General features: G+C 38.6%; 1 protein-coding gene across 1 annotated transcript in view; it reads right to left on the reverse strand.

Moving 5' to 3' along the window:
- Positions 1 to 3,671: 3,671 nt before the first annotated feature.
- Positions 3,672 to 25,000, reverse strand: part of LOC109068357 (transmembrane protein KIAA1109 homolog) — a 54,101-nt gene continuing 32,772 nt past the window's right edge. Inside the window, exons 50-87 of the mRNA XM_042768738.1 lie at positions 23,193 to 23,399; positions 22,876 to 23,105; positions 22,539 to 22,768; positions 22,300 to 22,405; positions 21,945 to 22,042; positions 21,669 to 21,854; positions 21,359 to 21,527; positions 21,046 to 21,257; positions 20,643 to 20,841; positions 20,487 to 20,546; positions 19,843 to 20,069; positions 19,421 to 19,657; positions 17,978 to 18,108; positions 17,746 to 17,869; positions 17,548 to 17,663; positions 17,309 to 17,378; positions 16,580 to 16,627; positions 14,973 to 15,205; positions 14,685 to 14,888; positions 13,797 to 13,977; positions 13,257 to 13,440; positions 11,837 to 11,998; positions 11,582 to 11,721; positions 11,299 to 11,497; positions 10,937 to 11,140; positions 10,644 to 10,820; positions 9,954 to 10,091; positions 8,487 to 8,702; positions 8,251 to 8,401; positions 7,997 to 8,154; positions 7,335 to 7,524; positions 7,031 to 7,248; positions 6,684 to 6,935; positions 6,397 to 6,600; positions 4,780 to 4,974; positions 4,509 to 4,643; positions 4,247 to 4,421; positions 3,672 to 3,934 (exon numbers count right to left, since the gene is read on the reverse strand). Coding sequence (XP_042624672.1) covers positions 3,715 to 3,934; positions 4,247 to 4,421; positions 4,509 to 4,643; positions 4,780 to 4,974; positions 6,397 to 6,600; positions 6,684 to 6,935; positions 7,031 to 7,248; positions 7,335 to 7,524; positions 7,997 to 8,154; positions 8,251 to 8,401; positions 8,487 to 8,702; positions 9,954 to 10,091; positions 10,644 to 10,820; positions 10,937 to 11,140; positions 11,299 to 11,497; positions 11,582 to 11,721; positions 11,837 to 11,998; positions 13,257 to 13,440; positions 13,797 to 13,977; positions 14,685 to 14,888; positions 14,973 to 15,205; positions 16,580 to 16,627; positions 17,309 to 17,378; positions 17,548 to 17,663; positions 17,746 to 17,869; positions 17,978 to 18,108; positions 19,421 to 19,657; positions 19,843 to 20,069; positions 20,487 to 20,546; positions 20,643 to 20,841; positions 21,046 to 21,257; positions 21,359 to 21,527; positions 21,669 to 21,854; positions 21,945 to 22,042; positions 22,300 to 22,405; positions 22,539 to 22,768; positions 22,876 to 23,105; positions 23,193 to 23,399 — 6,586 coding nt within the window. The 3' untranslated portion in view covers positions 3,672 to 3,714. The remainder of the gene's footprint in view (positions 3,935 to 4,246; positions 4,422 to 4,508; positions 4,644 to 4,779; positions 4,975 to 6,396; positions 6,601 to 6,683; positions 6,936 to 7,030; positions 7,249 to 7,334; positions 7,525 to 7,996; positions 8,155 to 8,250; positions 8,402 to 8,486; positions 8,703 to 9,953; positions 10,092 to 10,643; positions 10,821 to 10,936; positions 11,141 to 11,298; positions 11,498 to 11,581; positions 11,722 to 11,836; positions 11,999 to 13,256; positions 13,441 to 13,796; positions 13,978 to 14,684; positions 14,889 to 14,972; positions 15,206 to 16,579; positions 16,628 to 17,308; positions 17,379 to 17,547; positions 17,664 to 17,745; positions 17,870 to 17,977; positions 18,109 to 19,420; positions 19,658 to 19,842; positions 20,070 to 20,486; positions 20,547 to 20,642; positions 20,842 to 21,045; positions 21,258 to 21,358; positions 21,528 to 21,668; positions 21,855 to 21,944; positions 22,043 to 22,299; positions 22,406 to 22,538; positions 22,769 to 22,875; positions 23,106 to 23,192; positions 23,400 to 25,000) is intronic.

Raw genomic sequence — 25,000 nt, forward strand, 5'->3', positions numbered from 1 at the left:
CTGCACCAAAGCCTATCACCTCTCCTGTCTGGACCGCACCAAGAGACCATTTGGTAACCATTACTCTATAATGACAAATGTGACCCTGGACCATTTGTTTGATATTAATGGCTGCACCAAAGTTGAAATTGAGATGTATACATGAGCTGAATAAATAAGTTTTCCAATGATGTATGGCTTGTTAGGATAGGAAAATATTTGGACAAGATGCAACTATTTGAAAATCTGGAATCTGAGGGTGCAACATAAATAAATAAATAAATAAATAATGAGAAAATCACCTTTATAGTTGTCCAAATGACGTTCTTAGCCATGCATATTACTAATCAAAAATTAAGTTTTACTATATTTACAGTAGGATATTTACAAAATATCTTCATGGAACATGATCTTTACTTAATATCCTAATGATTTTGGCATAAAAGAAAAATCGGTAATTTTGACCCATACAATGTATTTTTGGCTATTGCTACAAATATACCCCAGCGACTTAAGACTGGTTTTGTGGTCCAGGGTCACACATGTTATGTAATATATGAATAGCATATATAGATGCTTAACAATTTAACAGTAATGTTTTTTGTTAAACCTTTGCTTACTTGTACATTTGTGTTCTGTGTTGTCTTCCAGGTCGCTGGGACTGTCCCTGGCATCACTGTGACGTGTGCGGGAAGAACTCCGATGCTTTCTGCCAGCTGTGCCCTAACTCTTTTTGCAAGGCTCACCAGGAGGGGGCGCTGCAGTTGCACCTGCTCACAGGCCAGCTTTGCTGCCAGGAACATGAAGACTCTGATATCTGCCCTCAGGCGGAGACCTCGGTGGAGCACAACGCTGAAGAACCCTCATCCACCAAACCACGCAAGTACAGGCGTAGAGCAACGGCCACAACCAGCAGCAAAGAACCTGTCAAGAAGAGGTCCAGAAAGACCGCAGATGTGTAGTGGGATATTGAACTATGGATCCTGCCTTTCCTCTAACTAATCCCGCCCTCCTCAGCTCCTGCCCCAAATGATTCAGTGATATTGACGTCGTGTGACTGTTCTAACCAGCTGAAAGCACTGTACGTGTCTGATCAGGGAAGCGTGTTAACACTGTAGAGCTCCTCCGAGCTTCCGAATCAGGTCCCCTCCACTCACTCTGCCTCCTCAGATTCCACTTGTGTGCGTGTGTGTGCGCGCGTGTGTGCATGCACTGACAAATAGACGACAGAGCCGACAGACCGAACACCTCAAATAAACAGCATTACGGACGCCAAACTTGAAACCTTTTTACACCTTTATGAATCTTGGCATAGATATTTTTTTTTTAAACAGTAGATATGTATATGGAAATGTATATGAAAGACCAAAATTATAATAATACTGGATTTATCGTTAGTAACAGGTGCCAGGAGTCTTGTTGTTTTTGTTTTTAACAAGTGGTATCTTTAAATAAGACACTATGGGTAGCCCTTGAATTAGAGTCAGTTCATTTAACTATAGAGCAGACACAATTATTTTTGTTCATTTTTGTAGCTTATTTGAGTTTGAGTAGCCAGAATGTTAGGATGTTAAATCTACCTATTCAGAGTTTTAAAAGCGGATCATGATGGGCTTCTTGTGATAACTTACAAGAAATAAAGCTTTTTAAAGCAGTTATGTGATGTTTTGTTTGTTTTTGGTCTTTGTGCTGGATTTGCTTAACCAAACTCGTGCATTAAACTTGAAAGGGAAGATTTCTTTAGCTATATCAGTCGTCTTTCCAAAGTCATGTTCAATCAAATCTCATTCCCATCCTTGTTTAAAGCTAAACAAAAAAAAAAAAAAGTGTTTAAAACTGTCCTCTTGCCTACGCCCAATTCACAGTAGTAAGCTTATAAGGTAACACTTTATTTTAAGGTGTCCTTGTTACATGTACTTACTATTATAAAAACAATTATGCAAAATTCCATGCATGTAACCCTAAACCAAACCCTAACCATATAGTGAGTACATGTAGTTAATTAATAATATTACTCAGTACTTATATGTATAAATACACTATCAAGGATACGTTAATATAAAATGTAACCACCTGTAATAATGTATCGTTTGAGCTGACAGATCGAATTTTACAGGAAATGTCGGTTTCACATCCTCTGTGTTAACTTATGAAACAACAGTCAAAAGTTAACCAAACGAAACGTTATTTACAGATAGTCTTTTATTACGAGGAGTCATTTGAGATATCTGTTTTGATAAAACGATTGCATTTTACCATCTCAAACCATCCATATTCTGAGGAATCTGTCTGTATCATCCATTAAAGGGCTGAATTGAACATGAACGTGCGCACAAGTAAGTGGTTATGCTTGGATGCAAAACGACTAAATGTAGATTTGTAACGTAAGAGTACATTGTTGTACTTTACAGCTTAGCTCTGTTTGAAAATCAAATAGTATATTACTTGCTGTATCCTGCTTACTATTATTTTGCATGTAGCATCCAGGTAATGTATGGCATTTAACTGGTTAAATCTTAAAATAACAAATCATGTTTCAAATCACAGCTGCAAATGTAATACACTAATGACTAATAGAAGGTTTAGAAAACCTTTTATTTTAGTATAATGTAGTATTATTTTAATATTTAGAATTAGCTTTTATTATATTTTTAGTTTTTATTTTATTTTTAGTAGTTTCTTTTTATATTTATATTTAAGCTTCATTTAAAAAAAAAAATGTGTAGTTCTATTAACAATAACAACACTTTAAGTATGGGATACATGTGTGAAAGTATGTGAAACAATTAGAAGGAACAAAAAGTCACCTGCAAATATCATTCATTTTAGTAGTAATGATTTTATTCAGTTAAGAAATAAGCACATTGAACATATTTACCTCCGTATATACAATGGTCTATTGCACTTATGAAAAAAGTTAAAAGACAAAAAAAAACAAAAAGGGAAAACACAATCACCACAGGCCTAACATGGGTAACGGCTAATGCATAAAGATATTTACATTTTTAAGTTAGAGCCTTGCTTTATAGGCCAATTCACATTACAGTGCAAACTGAGGTTCTGATGTATTCACAGGAATATCTGAGGCATTTTCACTGTACCATCCCTCAAAATGTGTTGTTTACCAGGCATCAGAAAATTTGGTCACTCTCAAAGGAATAATTAGGCTTAGGGATGTTCACACTTCTGCTGGCTGAAAGAACACTTTACCACCCGGTCAGGGGTTACCTGTATCCTCTACTCTTAAAATGTTAAAACTATTTAAAAAGTCTGATTGGCAATAGTCAGTGGTATATTCACCTCAGAGAAAGAACACAGGATGCGTATCGCTCCTCTGAACTCATGTAAACTGATTTCAAAAGCACACCTGTATACTGTAGCTTAAGATCACTGTTCATTTGTTAGTGTCAGTGACGTGTAAGTGCATTTAATTCATGTTAAAAGTCCGAATGGTATTCAGCAGCAGCTATTCGACGTCTAAGTGATCTGAAAATTAAAACGTAAAAAACAAAAAGAAAAACACTTTCAGTCATCCAAGAGCTATGGCCATATGAACCAAGGCAAACATGAATGTTCACACAGTACACCAATGACTGTAATGTGTTTGTGTATGTTGTACAGTAGTTTTAGTTTGATATAGTTGTTGTGGTTTCAGACAATGTTAAAAAAAAAAGGGGGGTTATTAAAGATGGTTGCTGATGGCGGAAATCTATTAATACATTGAAGTGTTTTGAGTTAATGCTCGTCTTTGTCTCTTTGACCTTTCTTCTCTTTCTCGTCCTGCAGTGCCATGCCAAGTTTCTTAATGAGAACGGACAGAACTTTATCCAGAGGGTCCATCACTCCCCTCTGCAGCCACTTGGGAATTGTAGTCCTTGCATGGTGGAATCCCAGCTTCTGCAAAATGTAGTCCACCCCCACAGGATCAATCTTGCGGCCCGTCCACGAGATCAACCTGAAATGAATTCATTACCGACATTAAATGCATGAAAAGTTTGAACTGTGCTGATGACAATTACACCACATATAACCAACCTAGCAATGCCCTAGCAACCACCTGGAAATGTCCTAGTAATGACGTAGCAGTGCCCTAGTAATGGCACACTAGAAAACACTAGCAACTGCTTAGCATCCAGTCAGGAACACCACTGCAACTCTTTAACAGTAACCTAACAACTACTCAGAACCCGGAACCTGTCTATTAACACCTAGCTGTGTTCGATTTGAGAGGTCAGCAGGGACTGAGGTCATGTGACTGCAGTGTTACCGTAGTGTGGGCTCCAGATGCCAGGTGTTACAGAGGAACTCTCTCCAGTCCACTGTAGCGTAGTTCACTCCCTCTTCCTTTTCCTTCTCCTTCTTTTCTGACGAGGCCTCATCCTGCTGCGCCGTGGGGCTCTTCTGACCGGGTCGAGACGCAAAGATGCGCGGCGCGAAGAGAGCTGGAACACAACGACACGCTTCACTGCAGTGAACGGGGACATTTCTGAAGAAAGGAAATAGGGTGACTCTTGATTTCATGATCTCACCTTTCTCCTTTTCTTTCAAGTATGCCGACACCAGGTCATGCAGGAACATGATGAGCTCTGCATCCATGGTGACGCAGATGTGATCGGTGAACTCGGTCACCACACTGCACTCCACTTTGGGCTTACTGCTGGCATCTGCAACACAGCTCAGAGTCAGCGAGGGTCCCGCACTCACCTTCAGACTATACAAGCTCATCTAGCACCTCCTGAATAAACCTAAGCTGTCAGAGGCGACTAGAATATTCAATTGGGGCAGTTTAGAAGTCTGTACCACTGAGAGAAGGTTCATCTGGGTCTTGTACGTGGATGGATTTGAACTGGAGCTGCATTTTGGGAAGGGCGAAGATGGTCTCTGTTTCGTGGTTGTAGCTGGAGGCGCCCCTGAAGCCGCTCAGGAGGCTGGAGCTCTTTGCTGCTGCGCCGCTCTCCGAGTTGTTTGCATCCACGTTACGCAACAAGTTCAGCTCTGACACAGGAAATAAGAATTGTTTCATGGACAATAAAAATATATTTTCTACAAGATGGACAAAAGACAAAAAGATGCTCAATTCTAAAGCATCTTTTGTGGAGAATGCAATCCTATAATTAGGAATGTGATGATTCACGGTACGATTTTCTCTATTTTTATACAAAATGAGATTTAGGACAAATTGTAAATGAAAAGGTATCCTTTTATTTTTGCTTGGACAAAATGCTGCACATTTCTTTGCGAAACTGAAATCTGTCAAATAACAAAACTAAACTGAAATTTTTTAAATAAATCCCAAATCAAAAACATAAATAAAAGAAATCATTTCGTATAAACAAACTAAGGCTTTGTCTGTGCTCTTTCCATTTAAAATGAGAGGCAACTTAAATAAATCCCAAATCAAAAACATGAATAAAAGAAATCATTAATTTTGCTATAAGTTTCAAAATTTATAGCAAAAACAGAATCGTCTGACTTTAGTTTTGTGAAACTATACTACATAAAACTGCTGGTGCTGAGATTATTAATGATTTTGAAATAACTTATCTTCTGCTCATCAAGGCTGAATTTATTTGATCAAAATAAAGTAAAAAAAAATTTAAATATTACAAATACAAAAAAAAGTTTTCAATTTTAATATATTATAAAATGCAATGTTATTCCTGTGATGCAAAGCAGGATTTTCTTCATCACTCTGTAGTTTTCAGTGTCACATGATCTTTTAGAAGTTATTACAGTTTGACTCTCAAGAAACATTCCTGATTATAATCAATGTTGAAAACAAATTTGCTGCTTCATATTTTGTGTGGAAATGATGATGCACTTTATTTTTTAGGATTTTTTGATAAATATAAAGTTTAATGAACAGCATTTATTTGCATTTATCAAATACATTAATTAAATTTGTTAATGCATTTATTAAATAGAAATCATTTTAAATGTCTTCACTCACCTTTTGTCACTTTCATGCATGATGAATAAAATTATTAATTTCTCTTTTTAAAATCTTACACAAATGTTTGAGGGGTATCATTGTTTTTAACATTAATAATAATGAGAAATGTTTCTTGAGCAGCAAATCAGCATATTAGAATGATTTCTCAAGGATTATGTGACACTGAAACTTCTTTGTAAACAACAACAGATTAATAAACGTTTCTAACGATGAATGTTGCGTTCCCAAATACAAATTAAAGCGGCTCAAACCAAATGCAGCAGTAAGATGTTAATATGGTATCACCTAAAGTAATTTCATAGTCAGTACTAGCATATTGCAACACCACTACGTGAGAAGCACTGTTTATTTACAGAGCTGCTCTGTAACTTCTGAGATTCCTTTTTATGCCTTAGAAAGTGGCTCCCTATTGGGCAATAGCTCACTAGGTTTTGTATCAGAGCCGTTGAGTGTGCAACATTTACCTTCGTTCCTCATGGCAGTGACATAGTTGAACCATTCTTTGACTGTAGCCACCCCATGCGGTGGGTTTTCATGGCGGCGGCGGGTAACCTTGGTGATGGTTGCCATTGGGCTCTCCAGAGCACCGCAAGGCTTGGTTACCATGGTATTATGCCCAAGGTGAAAGTCAAGGGTTTGAACGATGTATGTGGAATCATCACTGGAGCCTGAACAAAAAACACAATCTGTAAGTCTCAATTCATGAAATGATTGATGAATGATGGATGAAAAGCTGGCACTATGTCTGTACCATCCTCCCAGATCTTCTGTGCTTCAGTCCAGAAGGCGATGTTGGGCTCTTCCAGATGGAAAAGCACCCAGGACTTGGATCGGAAGTTGGGCCCATGGAAACAAGCCAGAGTCATGTGGTTGCCATGGAGACTCATGGAGCCACCCAGCTGCACAGCATCCTCTGGAAGAGGCATCTGGAAGAGGGAAATGTGACATCCTGCCACCATCTTCAACACATTGGGCCAATGCCTGTGATGAGCTGCATCCATATCTGAGAGAAAGAGACATTTATGTTAGGTCTTTAAATTTCATTTCATTAATAACTAAATTGTATGTTAAATCTAAAATAGTCACAAGCACACTAACAGAGTTCAGCTGCTCCTTTGTCCGTGTTGATGACCGGGGTTTTGGGAGGTATGTAGGGGACCGGGCCCCAGGTGGATAGGGCTCGCTTGCTGGTGTCAAACTGCTGTGTGAAGAACTCCTGCAGCTTCATGCCGATCTTTATCAGGTCAGGGGTTGTGGAGCGGGAGATGATCACCTGGAATATGTCCCACTGCAGGTCTCCATGTATAAAAATCTCACTGGAGGAGATACACATCAGTGAATGTTTGGTACGGTTGTGTTCGTCTTTTACATAATTTTCACTAATATGATTGGCAGTTCTTACCTTTTCTCAGATAAACTGGCTTCGGCCGTGCAGAGGTTCACCTTCCACTCGTCCTGGAGTTGCAGGTCAGCGTTACTGAAGATGCCCATCAGTATGCTGGAGCCCATGTAGTCCAGCCGGGCCTCTGTGGAGCCCATGGTGATCTGGATCTTATGACTGGGCTGCTGATTTGGGTGTTCTGAAATATGGGCTAGAAGAACAACGAGGTATGAGTCACTGAAGAGGATGACAAGACATCAGGGTTGTGTCCCATACAGAATTAAACATTTCCATTTCCTTCTGTATTATGACATACATCCAAGTGCAACAGATATAGAATATAATACTTAAATGATGTGAATACATATGAATTCAATTAAACTAAAATACTATACTAATATTATACCATTATATTATTTAACTTTACATTAAATCATTTTATGGACCAAGGGGAAACACCATTTAAAATAACAATTTACTAAATATATAAAAACAACAGATTCAGTCGATATCAATATTTACTTTTATAAAGTCATCTCAAAACTAGGTGGATATTTTGTAGTAGTGAATGGCAAAATTAAAGTCATTAATTAGCCATTGTAAGTGGTTAACATTATTAGAAAAAAAACACCTTCTCTCACACAACAATAAATTAATTAATTAATAAATAAAAGTATACTTACAGACCATCTCGAGTGTGTTGACGTCAATGTTGCCACCCACCACTCCTCCTTTGGAATCAAGTTTGGAGCGGCCGAGCCCAATAGACATGCTGATCTCACGATCTCTGTTACTGCCCACTGACAGACGGCCCTGACTCTTTAACCCACTGGTCGTCCAACTGTTCAAACACACACATGCATAAACAGACATCAGATATATATATGAAGCGCGTCAACAACTTACAAATCAAACAGTTTCAAAAGGTCTCTCGTACGTATTGTTGCCCATAACGTTGCTCATGTTCATCTGGACATTAAGCTGTTTAAGGTTGATGGCGAACACCACCAGCGTCTCCCACGGCGAACCCTGCTGTGCTGCTGCTTTTCCGTTCCGGACTGTGGGGGTGGAGGTCTTGGTAACAGAGTCTGTAGAAACACACAGTATGTAATTTCGAAAGAAAACCAGAGTGGCACATCATTATTAGAGCTCCAGCAGCATGTATACGCATACCTCTGCGTGGTGCTGAGGAGTCGGACACACTGCGGGAGCGTCCAGTGGCAGGTGATTTGAGGTGTGCGTGGCTTGGTGTGGCATCAGTGATGACGGAGGAGGAGGGGTGTTGAGTGGACTGGCCGTCCCATGTCCTCCAGTACGCTTTACGGCTGGATTCAGGAGACAGGTGCTGCGCAATGCTCTCCACAGAGTCTGGCGTGGCAGGACCCGAGGCTACAACACAAATACAGCCGTTACTCTCAACACTTTCCAGCATTCGACTGAAGATGTAAGATATCTGGAACAGGTGAGCAGGAATATATTACTGTTCAAAAGTTTGGACTTAGTTATATTAATATATTCAAGGTGACGTTTCATAAAACCACACATACATAGAGCGTATCACATATACTAAACATTGAAGCTTGTGTATGCATCACATACTGTACGTCCAGCTTTTGCGAGAACAAACACTGGTTCTTGTGCATCATGCACATACACTTGAGCTTCTATGTTCACTATATGTGATGTGCTCGATGTATGTGTCAATCATTGTTCAGAGGCAAATAAAAGCCTAAATTAAATCGGTTCATCATATAAGTCAGTCATATCCAAGTCTTGGATTATATGGCTGGATTCATTTAATGATGGCTTTATGACCTTTTTGTATATTTAAAATGTACCTCAACTTTGAATGGAGAGCCAGAAACCTCTCAGGGTTCATTAAAAGTATCTTCATTTGCGTTTCAAAGACAAACCAAAGTCTTATGGGATTGGAATGGCATGAGGATAAGTAAATGATAATTTTTATATTTAGGTGATCTATCCCTTTAAACCACTTAATACCTGAAACTTAGATTCATCTATTCATAAATAGATTTCCTTTTGACTATTCTACTGTTTCCTTGTTTCAGATGTAGTTTTGTCAATGACATTCTGCCTAAAAGGCGTTTCTTCACTGTTGCAGATGAAACTGTTGTTTTGGCATGTGCGGATCAATGAAGCTGCCAGCTGAGCACCAGCGAGAGGTCTGTTTCTCAAACCAGAAACTGATGTGCTTGTTGTTGTCCATCTGACATCGATCATGGTTAAATCCAGTTTGCTTTCTTCTTTCCAGACAGCAGTGCATGAAATAGCCTCCATATCTCAGAAGAACAACTGACTGATTTTCTTTTGACTGTTTATGACACCAAAATTGGACTTCAGAAATGGAAGTGTGCTCAATACTGAAAAAAAAACTGTATTGTGATTGCCACACTTCAGTAGCACAACATTTTCAACTCTAATGATAAGGCTTATAAAACACATAAAAACTATTTAAAGAGCTATTTAATACTCAATAATAATTGACAATGTTGTTGCTTTTGTAACTGCATTGTTGGCCAATTAAATGTTACTTTTGTGAAGCATCTCTGCATTGTAAGCATCAATTTCTCTGATTCCACACTTCTGAACAGTACTGTAATGAGAGTATGCATGTATAACCTGGTAAGTTAATGGTCTGGTCTCCTAGAAACAATCTCCTGGCGATGCTTCTGCGATACCAAGCTCGGGGAAATGCAAGAATCTCACTCAGACGTCTCATGTCGTACTTGAAGGATGCAGAACCGATATCACACACCGCTAGAAAAATTGTGCCATGAATTAATTATTGAGACAACTGAAAGATTCCCTTTTTTGCATTTTATTATTAAACAAACTACAACTCAAAAGTTTGGGGTTAGAATTGTTTTTTATGCTCACCTAGGCTGCAAGTATTTGATCAAAAAGATAGCAAAACAGTAATATTGTAAAATATTATTACAAATTAATGTTTCTTTGGTGATCAAGAAACATTTCTTATTATTATCAATGTTGATATGACAATGTGATATTTTTTCAGGATTGTTCCATGACTAGAAAGTTATAGCAAAACAGTTTTTTTTTTTATTTTTTTTTTTTTTATTATTATTTTTGTCATTATAAGTGTCTTTTGATTAATTTTATGCATCTTTTGATCAATTTAATGCATCCTTGCTTCAAAAAAATAAAAAAATCATCCGACCCCAAACTTTTGAATTAAAGTGTAACACTTTAGCATTCAAACACATTGCTAAAGTATGAGACATATGGAAAAAGCTTTAGTAAGGTGATACATCAGACATCCTCAAGGACACTTTATTTTGAATTCCTCACCTGAGATGTTGATGAGAGTTGTGTCCATCTTCCCGCCCTTGCTGGCAATTAAAGTATCAATAAATGCTGGACATCCTGCCCGTCTCATCCGGGAAAGACTGACTTTTACAAACTCCAAGTTGATGGAGAGAGAGTCTTTCCTGCCCGTCACTGAAGAGGCCTCCTCGTCAGCTCCTCCTAAACAAACCAAAGTCATCTCCAGAGTCTTACAATGTTCTTTTCAGTATGTAAGTTGATGTTACTTATAAACTGTCCTAATATTTCTGAGTACTGTCTATGCATGGGGCTCTTACCCAGCGGTCCTGGTCCAGGTGGGAGGCCAGTAACTGCAGACTTCTGTTTGCCAGCTCCATAAGGATGAAACACATACAGTGAAAAATCTGACATACAGGCGGTGAAACTCAGACCTGATGAGTTTATGGGTGGGCCTGTTAGATCTGATTGGCTGCTGTGGTGGCGACTCCGGCCTAGAGGACTGCCTAATCCTGTGGATGGCCCTGAGGGATGGAAGAAGTTTCAGTGGTTACCATTAGCCAATACACCTTCAAATTAATACGAACTAAAAGAATTACCACTTACTGGCCCCAAAATTTTGAATGGTAGTTTATTTCAAAATTACATAAGAGAGATTTTCAGTACAGTACATTCATCATACCTTTGCTTCCAGGCACTCTGTTGGCATTGTGTACCGATGGAGGTGTGGAGGAAGGTGTGTGAGGACCCTCAGATGGACACGTGGTGGCGGTGGGCTCAAGCTCACCCCTATTGGATGAGAAAACCAGGTCCAGAGAGGGAAGTTTCAGCATGCACTCTACTCGAGACATGGGCAGACAGCTGAACCGGATCTGAGATGGCTGAGAAGCAAACACAATGAAATTAACCTCCCACTCTAAGATTGTTACTAATATTGAATATTGCTTGTAGGAACGTGGGTATACCTGCACCCTGACATAAACTACCACATCCACAGGGAAGGAGGAGTACGGAGACGCAGCAGAAGACACAAGAGACACCTGAGACTCCTCCAGAGGCTCCACAGAATCAAAATGACCTACATCCTCCTCGGGAACATTCAGGGCTACATAAACACACATTAATATCAGCATAAAGTATAGACACAAACACCTCACAGAACTGTGTTTTGTTATTTTAACATACAAAGTGACAAATGTTCAATTGGAAAGCACACTGACTTGTGTAGTTTCTGTCGACTGGTGTGATGGGAATGGTTTCCAGCGCTTTCTCCAAGAAGTCCAGCAGACATGGACTGATGACCATTTCCTCTGGCAGTGTCTGCAGAGCTACCCATGCATACAGCTTAGCCATCTTCACCCCCACACTTGCCTTACCTTTAGCTGTTCATGCAAACACACACACACACACACACACACAAAGTTGAAAACAATCCTTTTCTGTTGCCAAATTATCATGTATTGAAAGCAAAAGATTCCTGCTAAGGATGCAACTGTAATGCATCTAATACACCTCCAGCATGCATGCAGTATGCATGATGCACAATAGCGCAGCCAGATCCCCCAGAAATTGTTTAACAAGCATAAGATGCAATAAAATGTCATAAAAATTGCATTAAATGAACAGTAGTGTCCAGAACTATTTATAGTTTGCAGTTTAAATGATTCACTTTCATCGTACGGAAAAGAGAAGCTTGAACATTCAACCTTAAATCTAATTTTGTGTTTCAAAAGAAACAACATGAGGCTGAGTAAAATAGTTGAAGCAATTACTGAGATACTGAGTGATATGCATTTAATTACTTTTTTTTCCATTTATGAGATAATTTTATCCAAATCTACTTACTGATATTTAACATACATTATTGTATTTTATTTTAGTATTACACATTACTTTTCAAATGATTGGGGTTGGTAAGATTTTTTTTAAAAACATAAATATATTTATTCAGCAAGGACAAATTAAAGATTTTTATTTCAAATAAATACTGTTTTGTTTCCTTTTACTTTCTATTCAATCAAAGAATCCTAGAAAAAAGTAACAGTTTGTATGAAAAATCATAGCAGCACAACAGTTTTCAAAATCAATTATAAGAAATGATTCTTGAGCATCAAATTAGCATATAAGAAAGATTTCTGAAGGATCATGTGACACTGAAGACTAGAGTGATGACTGCTGAAAATTAAGCTTTGCATCATAGGAATGAAATAATTTTTCAAATATTTTAAAACAGATATTTTTAATTATAATAACATTTAACAATATTTGTCTCTTTTTACTTTATTTTTCACCAACCAACACCAAACTTTTAAATAGTAGTGTATATACTTTTCAAGTTTTAACTGGTGTCAGCAAGGTGAAGCAAACAGTGAAAGAGGACAAACAGAAAAAAAAACAGGCGCCAATATTATTATAAAAACAACTCATAATTGAAGCTTGTCTTAACCCCAAGTACATCAGCAACTCGGCAGTAAACACACAAAACCATAGCAGCAAAAAGATCCTGCTGAGGCAACTGTGAACACTAATCCTAGATAGTCATGCGCTACAGTGGAGCTCAGAGCTGTGGGCCATGCTCTAGTGACAGAGACGAGGCGGAGCACATGCAGGAAGCCAGCGAGACAGGAAAAGAGTGTGTACCTGAAGGGAGAGGAGGGGGAGGTGGGGGGAGGAGTGTGTTAGTCTTGCCAGGGCCTGAGGCTGGTGGTGTGGGTATGTCTCTCATACCATACAGCTTGGACTCTTTGGAAAGAGTTCTGGGAAGGGAGGAACCACGAGAGGCGCTTGGTGACTCCGTCTTCAGCATTTTAGAATTGTAATGTAGCTATAAAGAGACAGAGAGGAAGGATGAGTGCCATAGTTAACTAATCATGAAAAGTGTAAATTAATGCATTCATTTGGGTTTGTACTGTAATATGTTTTTTTCAGTTCAGCATTATAAACTATCAGACATGCCAGCTGCATGAATGCAAGTGCAAATCAGATGCCTTTAAATAGGTCTATAGACCTATGAGTGTTTTTGGGTGGGTTTTACACATCAAAATCAGTGCTGATATAACAGTATCTGACACTCAAAAATTTCAAAATGTAAGTCTCAGATACACAAAAAACCTGTCTTTACTTGAACCACAAGAAAATACAATTAGTTGTAAGAAGCATGTCAAAAGATCCACAGCAGACCTTAACATCCACTCCAGGGATGTAGAAGACAGTGGTCTCAATGTCACTGCTCTTGCTCTGCAGAGAAGTGGGCACTCGCTTAGCATTCAGTAGATGCGAGCTGGAGGCAAAACTGTGCTGCTGCTTTCGCTTCTTAGGAGGAGATTCCTGATCCAGACTCCTCGAACTCCGGTCACAACTCCTAAACAACAGAATGAGAGGGAGAGAGACATTTTACAGGAACACTTTGCAGCCCTGATCAAAATCCAAACCAACAGAAGGATGTAGAGATGAGGTTTTTTTTAAAGACCAAAACACAGAAAACAATTTTTTAGTACTTCCGGTTCCATCGTTGTGGGAGTTTTGAATGGGTTTTCGGTTAAATGGCTGAAATAAGGTCTTTGGCTAATACAGGTGTAAGATACTCTAATGTTTTGTTCTATGTCCTAAAATGAACAAGTAACAGATTTTTTTTATTCTTTTAAAAAAGTGGGCTAAATGAGTCTACAAAGGTCATTGGGGACATTAAATGTTATCACACCAAACAGGAAAACTCATCTAATCACTAGTCTGATTTTACAGCCTCATTCGGTTCATAATCACGCTTAAGCAAACCATTCTAACTCAAACTTTCAGGAAAAATGCTTTGTGTTTTGTATTTAGGCTTCAAAATTCTGAAAAGTTGTGTTCAGTTGCGAAGAATATCACAATGAACACAACGTGCAAGAATCATTAACGTTGCTGAGCACAGAGCTTCTTTTTCAAGGATAATTGAAGTTTCCTATTGGGTTTTGTCAACGAAACTAGGCTGATGCTAACTTCTGGGTTACAAAAATATGTCATCACTGCAGTGCTCTATTAACTGAAGTCAACATGAGACAGTGTGTCTATTTTGTTGAGTCTCTTCACCTCCTCACTGTGAGATCTTCATGCTCGGGTGGTTGGGTGCTGGGGTACAGCACACACTTGCCGCTGTCGATCTCAACACGCACGTCCAGCTCAAAGTCAATGTTCCGCTCAGTGGGCGGAGCTATTCCTCCACGCTGAGGGGGCGTGGCCTGCCAGCGCTCGCTGAATAATGCAGACAGTGCAGATGACTTTCTCTGAGAGCCCCTGAGAAACAAACATACGGACTGTCAGTTTAGTGAGAGTAATTGTGTTTGTGGAGTGTTTACCTGTGCTGTGTGTTTAACACACCCTGATCTTCGATAACAGCTGTGCGGTCTGTCCCTGTCAAACTCCTCATCTTTGTCCGAATCCTCTGAAGAAGTCGAGGACAGGTCATCACGGCGGGTGTCATCAGGCTGGAAGGGAACGGTTGGTGAAAAGACTGCGGGTGTGCCTGGGGCACTGAACACTGAGCGTGATGGGTAATGAGCAGGATCATCAATGGTGACAGACAACAGGTCCAACTCTGTCTCCTCCGGGAATTCAACAATCAGTGAAAGCCAACCGTCAGAAAATCTGTCTATGCATCTATCCATCTATTCATCTATTTATCTCTCCTAAAGGACTTATGTCCCTTCGACCTACATGATTGCATCTTACAAAAACATATCTAGGTCACGTCACCACAAAATCAAAACAAAAAAGGGAACAGAAGTAGAAAAAAAAAAAGAAGCATATTTTAAGATCCATGATATTAGTGACTTTTTAAATTCATCATTATCTAATCCAATATCAGATGATTAACTAATCTCAAAATGAATAATCTTTCATACTTCACATTTTTTTATGTTAATGTTATGATGCCTAAATTCACTTATAGCATTTAAAACAACTGATTTCATTTTTTAGTAAACGGCATTTTTGTAAACAAAATAGTACAGAATTTTAACAATCAGATATTTATCAGTTATCAGCCATCAAAATAATTATGGGATATTATTACTGAACAGAATGTGAATATTGATGCATCACTTCCATCATATATAATTACTTCATGTACTTAAAAATATTGTTCCAATGCAAATAAATAAATTAATAAAGCCTTTATGTTATTGAAGTAAAATGTAATTTCTATTTTTTCTTGTGATTTTGTGGTGAAATAGAACCCTGGCATGTCTAAAAGCTCAACAGCCACTGAGCTATTATTTTGGGTCTATGAGATTAATTCTCATCAGGACTGCAACTGAAATAGAAGTCGCTTTATCCAACTGTCTAACATTTACAAATTATCTCCTCAACTGGGCTTCTGTTGAGATCATAGAGTGGAAGATTGCTTTAATATTTCCACCAGACACTTACTTGAATGTCAGTTCATCATTCTGTCTTTCTGTTGATGTAATCAAAACCTAAACTGAACTGTTTCTGACTCACTGCCAATTCAAACCGTATCTGTTGGCTGATGGCTCATAACCAGTGAGCACTTTTAAGAAAGTTTTCCTTTTCCCAATTCATGCTTTCCACTACAACCCAGCGGAGGAGAGAGGGATGAGAAAAGAAAAAGATGAAAAGATGGACAGATGACAAGAGAGTCATCATGAGCAATGCAACTGACAAAGATCCAGACATGCTGAAGAAACAAGAGTTGATTAGTTAAACCAACACAGCACAAGAGCAGATTTACATATGGAGCGAGAGTGTGTGTTAATGAATGTGTGAGTAGAAGGACGAAGAGAAAATAAGACCACTATTCAGCCTAAGATCCAAAAAGCCTAAAATCATTTGACGGAGTTGCTGATCATTTCTGATTGGATTTTGAACAGCAGATTTAGATTTAGCGATTTCACACCACAAGACTTTCATGCACAGAGATTCAGAGGTGATTTTAAGATTTGATTTGGACCGTTTTTCTCCGGTACCTTAAAAACTGAGTCAGCTGGACTTGGGATGGGATTTGGGGATTCCATCAAACACAAACAGATTTACTGAGCTATACAGTACATAAACATATGTGTCCAGCACAGTACGTGTTTACCATACATATGGCATTCGTTAAGTCAAGAGTGAAGCACTTGCAGGTGAAACCATAAAACCAATGAGTGTGTGTATATGTGTGTGTGCATTTGTCCAAGTACACTGCTGCTCAAAATTTGGGGTCAGTAAAATTTTTTAATATTTTGGAAATGAAGTCTCTTATGCTCACTAAGGCTGAATTCATTTAATCAAATGAAAACAGTAAAAACAGCAATATTGTTAATATTGCTTTTCAAGAAACATTTCCTATCATTATAAAATGTTTAAAACAATTGTGCTGCTTAATATTTTTGTTTAAACAGTGATAACTTTTGTGATAATTCTTTGATGAATAGAAAGTTTACAAACAGCATGTATTTGAAATAATGATCTTTTGTAACATGTTAAATGTCTTGACTGTCACTGATGATGAATTTAATGCATCCTTTCTAAACTGAAATTTCAATAAATAAAAAATCTTACTGACCCCAAAATTTTTGAATGGTAATGTAAAAAGCAAAGCTTTATTTAACTTTAAAACTTCACTGATATGCAAACAATGAACATGAAGATGGAACAATAGAATGAACAAATATACAGACTCTGGTACACACAGATGTATGCATGCACACTACCGTGTCAATGTTGAAGGTAACCCTTGGTGCTGGAGATGCTGTATCCACTTTAATGTCTGGCAGGTCATCCCTTTAGAGACCAAAAATAAATCAATCAATCAATGAACAAACTAAAGATGTGTAACTGACGTACGGTAACCCATCTTTGATTACATGGGAGTCTGTGTGTGTGTGTGTGTGTGTGTGTGTGTGTGTGTGTGTGTGTGTGTGTGTGTGTGTGTGTGTGTGCGTGTGTGTACCTGGGTCTATCCGACCTCTTCATTGGTGGTCTGCCTGTTGCTGAAATGCTCTTTGACCTGCTGTTGTTGTAGCTTGGCTTGTAGCCTAAACCCCATTTATCTTTCAATGACGCAGCCTAAACAAAGCACAAACTAAATAAATGCAACTTTTAATCTCCACCACGCTTACAATGTAGTGCGCTGAACCAAGTCTCTCACCCGCATGCTGGAGCGCCGCAGCTTCTTGCGCACATCCCGACGGATATCATTGACAGCGACAGATTCTAAATGTTGATAGCGCTGGATTTCCTGGTTTATGGTGCCTTCACTTGCTCCCAGTTTCCTTAGAGAGAGAGAGAGAGAGAGAAAAAAAAATCAAGAATTATAGGGATTTCTTTTAGGCAGAAAACAACAGATTGAGATATATTATTAAATGTCAGGTTGACATTACTTGAGATCGTCAATGACTTTGGCCTGCTCGTTGAGTTCTCTAATATCCACCAAGCGCTTGGAGAACTTCCGTCCACGAGCGTCGATGATTTGATTGCTCATGACTGCCTGTCTGCGCAGGTCAACAGATTCCTGTAAGAGGAACGTGACTGTCAAAATAATACATTTAAGATACGAGACACACTTAGGGGTGGGCGGAATAACAAAATCTGATCTTTTCTTATCATGGTATAAGTAATTCAAAACGATTCTTTTATTTTATGTATGTATGCATGTATGTATATTTATTATTTTTATTTATTTATTTATTTTCTCAAAATATTAAAATATACATTTACACTGCCATTAAAAAGTTTGGAGTTGATAAGATTTTTTAATATTTTTGAAATAAGACTTAAGGCTGCTTTTTTTTTTTTTTTTTGGACTAAAAATACAGTACAAACAGTAATGTGAAAAGTTATTACAATTTAAAATAACTGTTTTTGAATTTTATTTTGTTTTTTTATGTAATTTTTTTCCTGTAATGGAAAAGCTGAATTTTAGCAGCTATTCCTCCAGTCTTCAGTGTCACATGATCCTTCAGAAATCATTATAATATGCTGATCCTCAGAAAACATTTCTTATTATTATCATTACACTGGGCTTGTGTTGTGTTGGGCTGCTTTATAATTTTTGTGGAAACTTTCAGGATTCTTTGATGGAAAGACACTTCAAATGAACAGCATTTATTTTAAATTTAAATGTTATCATTATGTAAAAGTCTGTACGGTTACTTCTGATTAATTCTGCTGAATTAAAGCATTAATTTCTCAAAAAAAAAGAAAAAAAAAAATTATGATTAATAAAGATGAATTAGAGATTTAATTTGTGTATATTTTGCAGGAAATTCAATGTTATTTCTTATTTTGTTAATTTTATATAAAAAATAATCAAGTTAATTTTACAAAAAAAAATAACATATCAAAAATCACAAGCTGTTGCCATATTTCAACAGTCGCACAGTGTTTGCCATCATTCCGCCCAGCCCTAGGTACAGTCAAGCATAAAGTTTCAAAATCACACCGACTGCTGAACAGTCAAAACAAGTGTGGATAATTACAACACATCAGACAAAGAAAAATCACGACACCAACCCAAAAAAACTGATTACTGAACACAGCTTGTCCATGAGAAATGCATCCTTTGGAAACGGGAAATAAGAAGAGTCTAAGAAGTCACCGGTCACTCATTTCTCATGGAGAGGCATCAGACAAGACTTAAAAGCAGCAGGAAACTGTAGAATCCAGACTCGTTTAACATATTACAGTTCTAGGCAGAATTCAAGAAGGTTTTGAGCAATCTTAAAAGCAATTTCCACCCTGAGAGCATGAATAAGATGGAGAGAGAGAGTGTGACAGAGAAACAGAAAGGACTGAAAAGCAAATGGGAGCTCTGAAGTACATACACAGCCCCAGGACAGGGGTCTGGGATTTCTAGTTCGTTCTGCATTGGCTGTGGATGGCAGGCGAACACTTCTAGACTTTAGCCGAGTGATTGTGGATGATGGAGAAATATTACGACACTCAGAAGGTGAGAGGGGAGGGGGGCTGGGGCTAATGCCAAGTATGCTGTTCACCAGCCGCCTCCTGAATGAAAGTCTGGGACTGAGATCCCCTTCAGGAGACTGCAAACATGAGCCGGGCTAAAACAAACACAAAGGCACTTCACATTTCCTGCTCTGAACATAAAAATGACATTAATATTCATGCACACAAAAAACAAGAAACCAAAGAAGCAGACAATGTAAATGAAAAATCTAAAAATAGTCACAAACTCTTTACACTGACATTAAGAAATGATATTGACATAATGAGTGTGAGCTCTGACCATGTGTATGGGGGGAGACATGCCGTCACTCTCGTCCTCGTCTGATAGGTCAGCCATGTTGACTGAGTTGAAGTCTGTGATGTCATCAGTGTCCTCTTCACCAGTCAGAGAGGTGAGGGTGTTACCCAGAGCATTCAGGCGCTTGCCGATGTTGGGATCCATGTGCACATCGATACCACACATCTTCCACAACACATTCAGCGTCCACGTTCCTGCACTGCTGCTCTCTGAAGCATTGAAAGATTTTGTTATTAAATACAGACAAAAATCAACCATGAAGTCAGAATGAAGTCAAAATTCATATTTATTTCCTTAATTTTTTATTCTTGGTCTTGTTTAGCAAATTCAGCTTTGTCTTTACAGAAATAGATTACATCTAAAAATATATTCAAATGGAAAACAGATCTTTTGAATATTAATACTACTGAATAAGTCTGGTTTTACTGTATTTTTAATCAAATAAATACAGCCTTGTTAAGAGTCATCTTTTAAAAACATTAAAACTCTTATCGACCCCAAACGTTTCAACGTTTTTATATTGTTTGGTTTTTTTCTAGTTGAATATACCATTCTATTCAGAATACTGAAGAAACCCATTTCACACACACCCACACACACACCCACCCACACACACACACACACACCTGCAGAGGCCTGGCCTGTTGTTCTGGAGCAAACCTCATAAGTGCCATCAGGGACAACACCTGGAAAACCCACATTGAGTGTTACAAGAATCTGGGAAGTATTATGTGGCCAAAAACAGAGACAATTTTTACTCTTTAACACTGAGTGTTACTCACAGGCATTCATGACCAAGTCGCCTCTGATCTCAGGTTTCCAGTCATCCCAAGTTGTCTCAAATCCCTCAGCAAATCGAATGCAAAAGTTCTTGAAATGGCCTTTGCTGACCAGAGATTCAGATGAGCAGGCTGTGATTAGTGTACTCTCGATGGTTAACACCAGTGCTGAGCCAGTGTCTACATCAATACTGTGATTGGCCTATGTACAGCAGAAAGAAGGGACAAACATTTAACATCAATCACTCTGACCCACAGAAATAGAAATATTGCAAACAATATACGTGTACAAAGGGTGAAATACAAGCCCCCAGAATTGCATATAGTTAAAGGCCTGTGCACACCAATCTAATGAGTCTAAACATTAAAAAGAATGAAACATAGATTGTGATCAGTGAGGATCCACCTGTGTGGAGCTGGTGATCGGCAGGCAGATGCCCAGGTCATTGACAGTGAGCTGAAGGAAGAGAGTGCTGAAGGCCTGAACACTTGTCTGCTGTATTGCTGGCAGTTTGTCTACCACCTCTTTGGTGGCCATATGAATGTCTGAGTTGAGAGCCAAGCGCTGTTCCTTCCAGTTGTCATAGGCAGCCTTATAGTTCAGCCAGAACAGAACAGCTACAACAGACGTACAAATACACAATTATAAACCAAAAAAAAAAATTAAAAATCCACCAACAGATACACATCAAAAAACAAATCCCTTGGTGTAGACTGACCTCTGTCAAATGCTACTGGCTGAGCAAAAACGATAGGACGATTGAGTGTGATCAGGACAGCCTCTTTATCAGAGCTGCTACTGATCTCCTCCTGCAGAGCATTGCGCAAACCGATTCGAGTGCGGAAATATGCCACCTGGTGGAAATCTGACCCAGCCTCCTCATACACCTGCAAGAGACAGTGCCATGACAACAGTGAACAACTGATAGTTTGCACAACCTTATCAAAATGCCATTCATCAACAAGAAAGTATAATGAAAGCATTGAATAACAGCATTTTTTTTTTTACATTTCTTTGACTGTAGCTACCTGATGTTTGACGATTTGCCCCAAAGCCAAGTTGAGATCCACTTGACATTTCCCAAACAGCTTCAGGTAGTTACTTCCTGTGGGAGTAGTCTTGCACTGAACCCGATTGGACAGTTCAAGCTCAATCCAGCCGGTCTCAAAGCGCACCGCCCTCATAGAAGGAGTGGTGGCTGTCATTTGAATCCCCTACAACAACAACAAAAAAACATATTGAAGTCTAAAAAGTCTGCAAGATTCACCAAAATAAATAAACACACAATTTAAGGAAGTACAAACCTTAAATGTCAGATTAATAGAATAAAGCAGGATTTTAGGTTTGTCGCCATCTGTTGACACATCATGTTCATTCCACAGTGGGATTGGCTGTTCCCCTCCTACAGAAACAAACACATTTCACACAGCTGGTGTAAAAACAAGACAAGTCAAGTGAAAAAATAAAATGATAGCAAAAACGAGCCAAATAAATAATTTAAAAACAATACAAAAACATTTAAATGAAACAAAACCAAAGCAAAACACCAAATAAAAAAAAAAAAGTCAAACAAAAAACTAAACAAAACAAAAATAAACAAATAAAAATATAAATAGATGAAAGAGTCATCTATTTATGCTATCTGTTCTTCACACATACCTGACACCTTCTGGATGACCTCATTGACCTCCTTCATGAAGACCTTCTGAAGGAAGACTAGATGGTTGAGCAAATCTGTGGTCAAGTTGTGTTCGAAAGATCCAATCTAAAAATGATATACAATGATAAATATTGTATTTCAACCGAATCCATCCATTCATCTGCTGAAACAAACTTGATAATCTAATAATCAAGCACAGCATTTAGTACAGTCTCTCGTTGCTACATCAATGGCACACCTCAGCTACACAGCGCAAGTAGTTTCCCTGAAGATAGTTGCTGTATCCTGGGGCCCAGGCGGTGTCGCTGTGCCCCTCGTGCTCCTGTATGATGTACTGTCCTGACATGGTGACGGGAGGCAGTGACAGGCTGGCAGTGGGTGGCATGGCCGACACGTCCACAGGGGAAACCTTCGACTGGAAACACAGCTTATGATTGGGTAGTTCAAAAGTGAACCGTGTCTGAGCACCTGTGAGGAGGAGACACCAAAGCATTAATCATTTGTAACTGTTGCATCTGTATTTCCCAGGGCACTGAGAAATAAATTAACCAATGTACAACTGGAATTGTGGGTACCTGTCATGCCATGGCTCTTCATGCGACCCATCTTGTATTCTGCTTTGAGAGAGGGCAACAGGGCTGCACCAATAGTGATCCCATCCAGCAAAGCGCTGAATTTCAACACTATTGGCTTCTTCTCCAGTCCTTCGGGCAGCTGAGGAAACTCATTGGCCTCCACTGGGGTTTGATTGACACTCACTTCAGAGGGCTGTGGAGTAGGTGTGTCTTCACGGCTGGGCGGAGGGCTGATTTAAACAGAAGTGAATTTAATATCGGCAAAAAAAAAAAAATCATTAAAACTTATGAAAAGAAAGTGCAGAGGTTTGCCTCACATGTTGGAGGGCTGACGGATGAGGTCTGAAATCTGTTTTGAGAGCTGGTGGGAGCTGCGGACCATCATGCTGTGCAGCGTTGCAGGGTGCTGCGGGATATTGATGAAGATTGCACCCACTTTTAATACGGCAGCATTATTGGTCTTCAGCCCACGCTGTGCGCTATATAAAGCCTGGGACTTTGCGATGTTACATTTCACCACCGTCCTAAAATACACAAATACACACAAACAAAACTTAATAGAAGCGCTCACTTTGAAATCGCAGCCTGGATGTAATATTGAGCAGCAACATAGAACAATGTCTGTGGAATATGAACAGACAGACACAGGCAAAATTTGAAAAAATGAAAACGTTCATGTGACTGGAAACAAGGCCTTGTAAATGTGGGAATTACAAGGAGATCTAGATGTATTAATAGAAAAAATGAAAAGGAGAGTTTCAGACCCTGATGGCATGACCACAGACTGTACTCCACACAATACTGGCAAACGCTTGCCAAAATGACAAGATCCAATCAGATGTTGGAATTATGACAAGATCCAATCAGATCAGAGTGAAACTAGATTGTGTTTAGGTACCAAAATGCTGCAATGAGCGCCTTTGTCCAATCAGAAGGAACTAATCATTGGATCTGACAACTTTTGCCAGGTTAGAATCATCAAGTATTTCAAAGATATTTAGAGTTTTGTATGAGGCACATTATAGCACATAAACTCAATAAACACTAGCAGAACTTTACAATCTAATTTCGGTTCTGAGTTATGAGTCTATGAAATATTCCCTACTTATTACTTTTGGAAGAACAGTGGGAAAAAAAGCCTTGTATTTTCTGTTGTTTCTGTAAAACTGCTATCAAAGACTACTTTGCCATTAAATTATTTTTTTCTTTTTTTTAAATTTTATTTTTTTTTGATTTAAGTTCAATTTTAAAATGTATAAAACAGTCAGATGGTCTCTTCCTGTCTAAAGATGCATAAGTGAAAGACTGCATGACTAACTTGAACATGTCGTGAAATCTGCATTGGGAAATCGATCACCCTCACATTAAATTCTGATCAATGGTAAATTAGGGCTGGGCATTTTTGCCATTTTTTTCCTTTCTAGTACTGGAAAGCTCAGTAAAAATTTTATTTAATTGATTAACTGAGGCAGCAGGGCTATGCACGTCATAGTGAAAATGACAATAAAAGAACTTTAATAAAACACACTGTTGATGAAAATATGATGGGGAAAAGTAACACTGGTAGTAATTAACAATGCACCATCCATATCTACGAAAAAGAAACAAAAGTACGTGGAGCTTGGTCAGAATACCCTTTAAAGTGGACTTTAATGCTGAGAGTCAAAAGCTTGATTCAGCGAGACTAGGCCAGGGGTAGGCATGTTCAGTCTTAGAGAGCATCTGTCCTGCTGAGTTCAGCTCCAACCCTGAAAAAAAAAAACCCTCACCTGCCTATAGCCTTATTAATCCTGAAGACAATGATTAGCTCGTTCAGGTGTGTTTGATTAGGGTTGGAGCTAAACTCTGCAGGAAAGCCGCTCTCTAGGACTGACCTTGCCTACCTCTGGACTAGGCAATGGAACAATGCATTAATGAAGTAAATATGACATGAGGATGTTATGAATTCACTGACCACTGCTGAAGACACTATATAATGCTGTGAACCTATATGAGAGGGATTTGGAGCAGTAGAGCATCTGGATTATTAATAGTGAATGGTATATAGCATATATTTGACATATAGAAGGGACTGCAACATACAAATATTATGAAAATGTTATGAATGGTCATGGAGGACTGGACA

The sequence above is a fragment of the Cyprinus carpio genome, chromosome A13 (assembly GCF_018340385.1).
Source record: "Cyprinus carpio isolate SPL01 chromosome A13, ASM1834038v1, whole genome shotgun sequence".
NCBI lineage: Eukaryota > Metazoa > Chordata > Actinopteri > Cypriniformes > Cyprinidae > Cyprinus > Cyprinus carpio.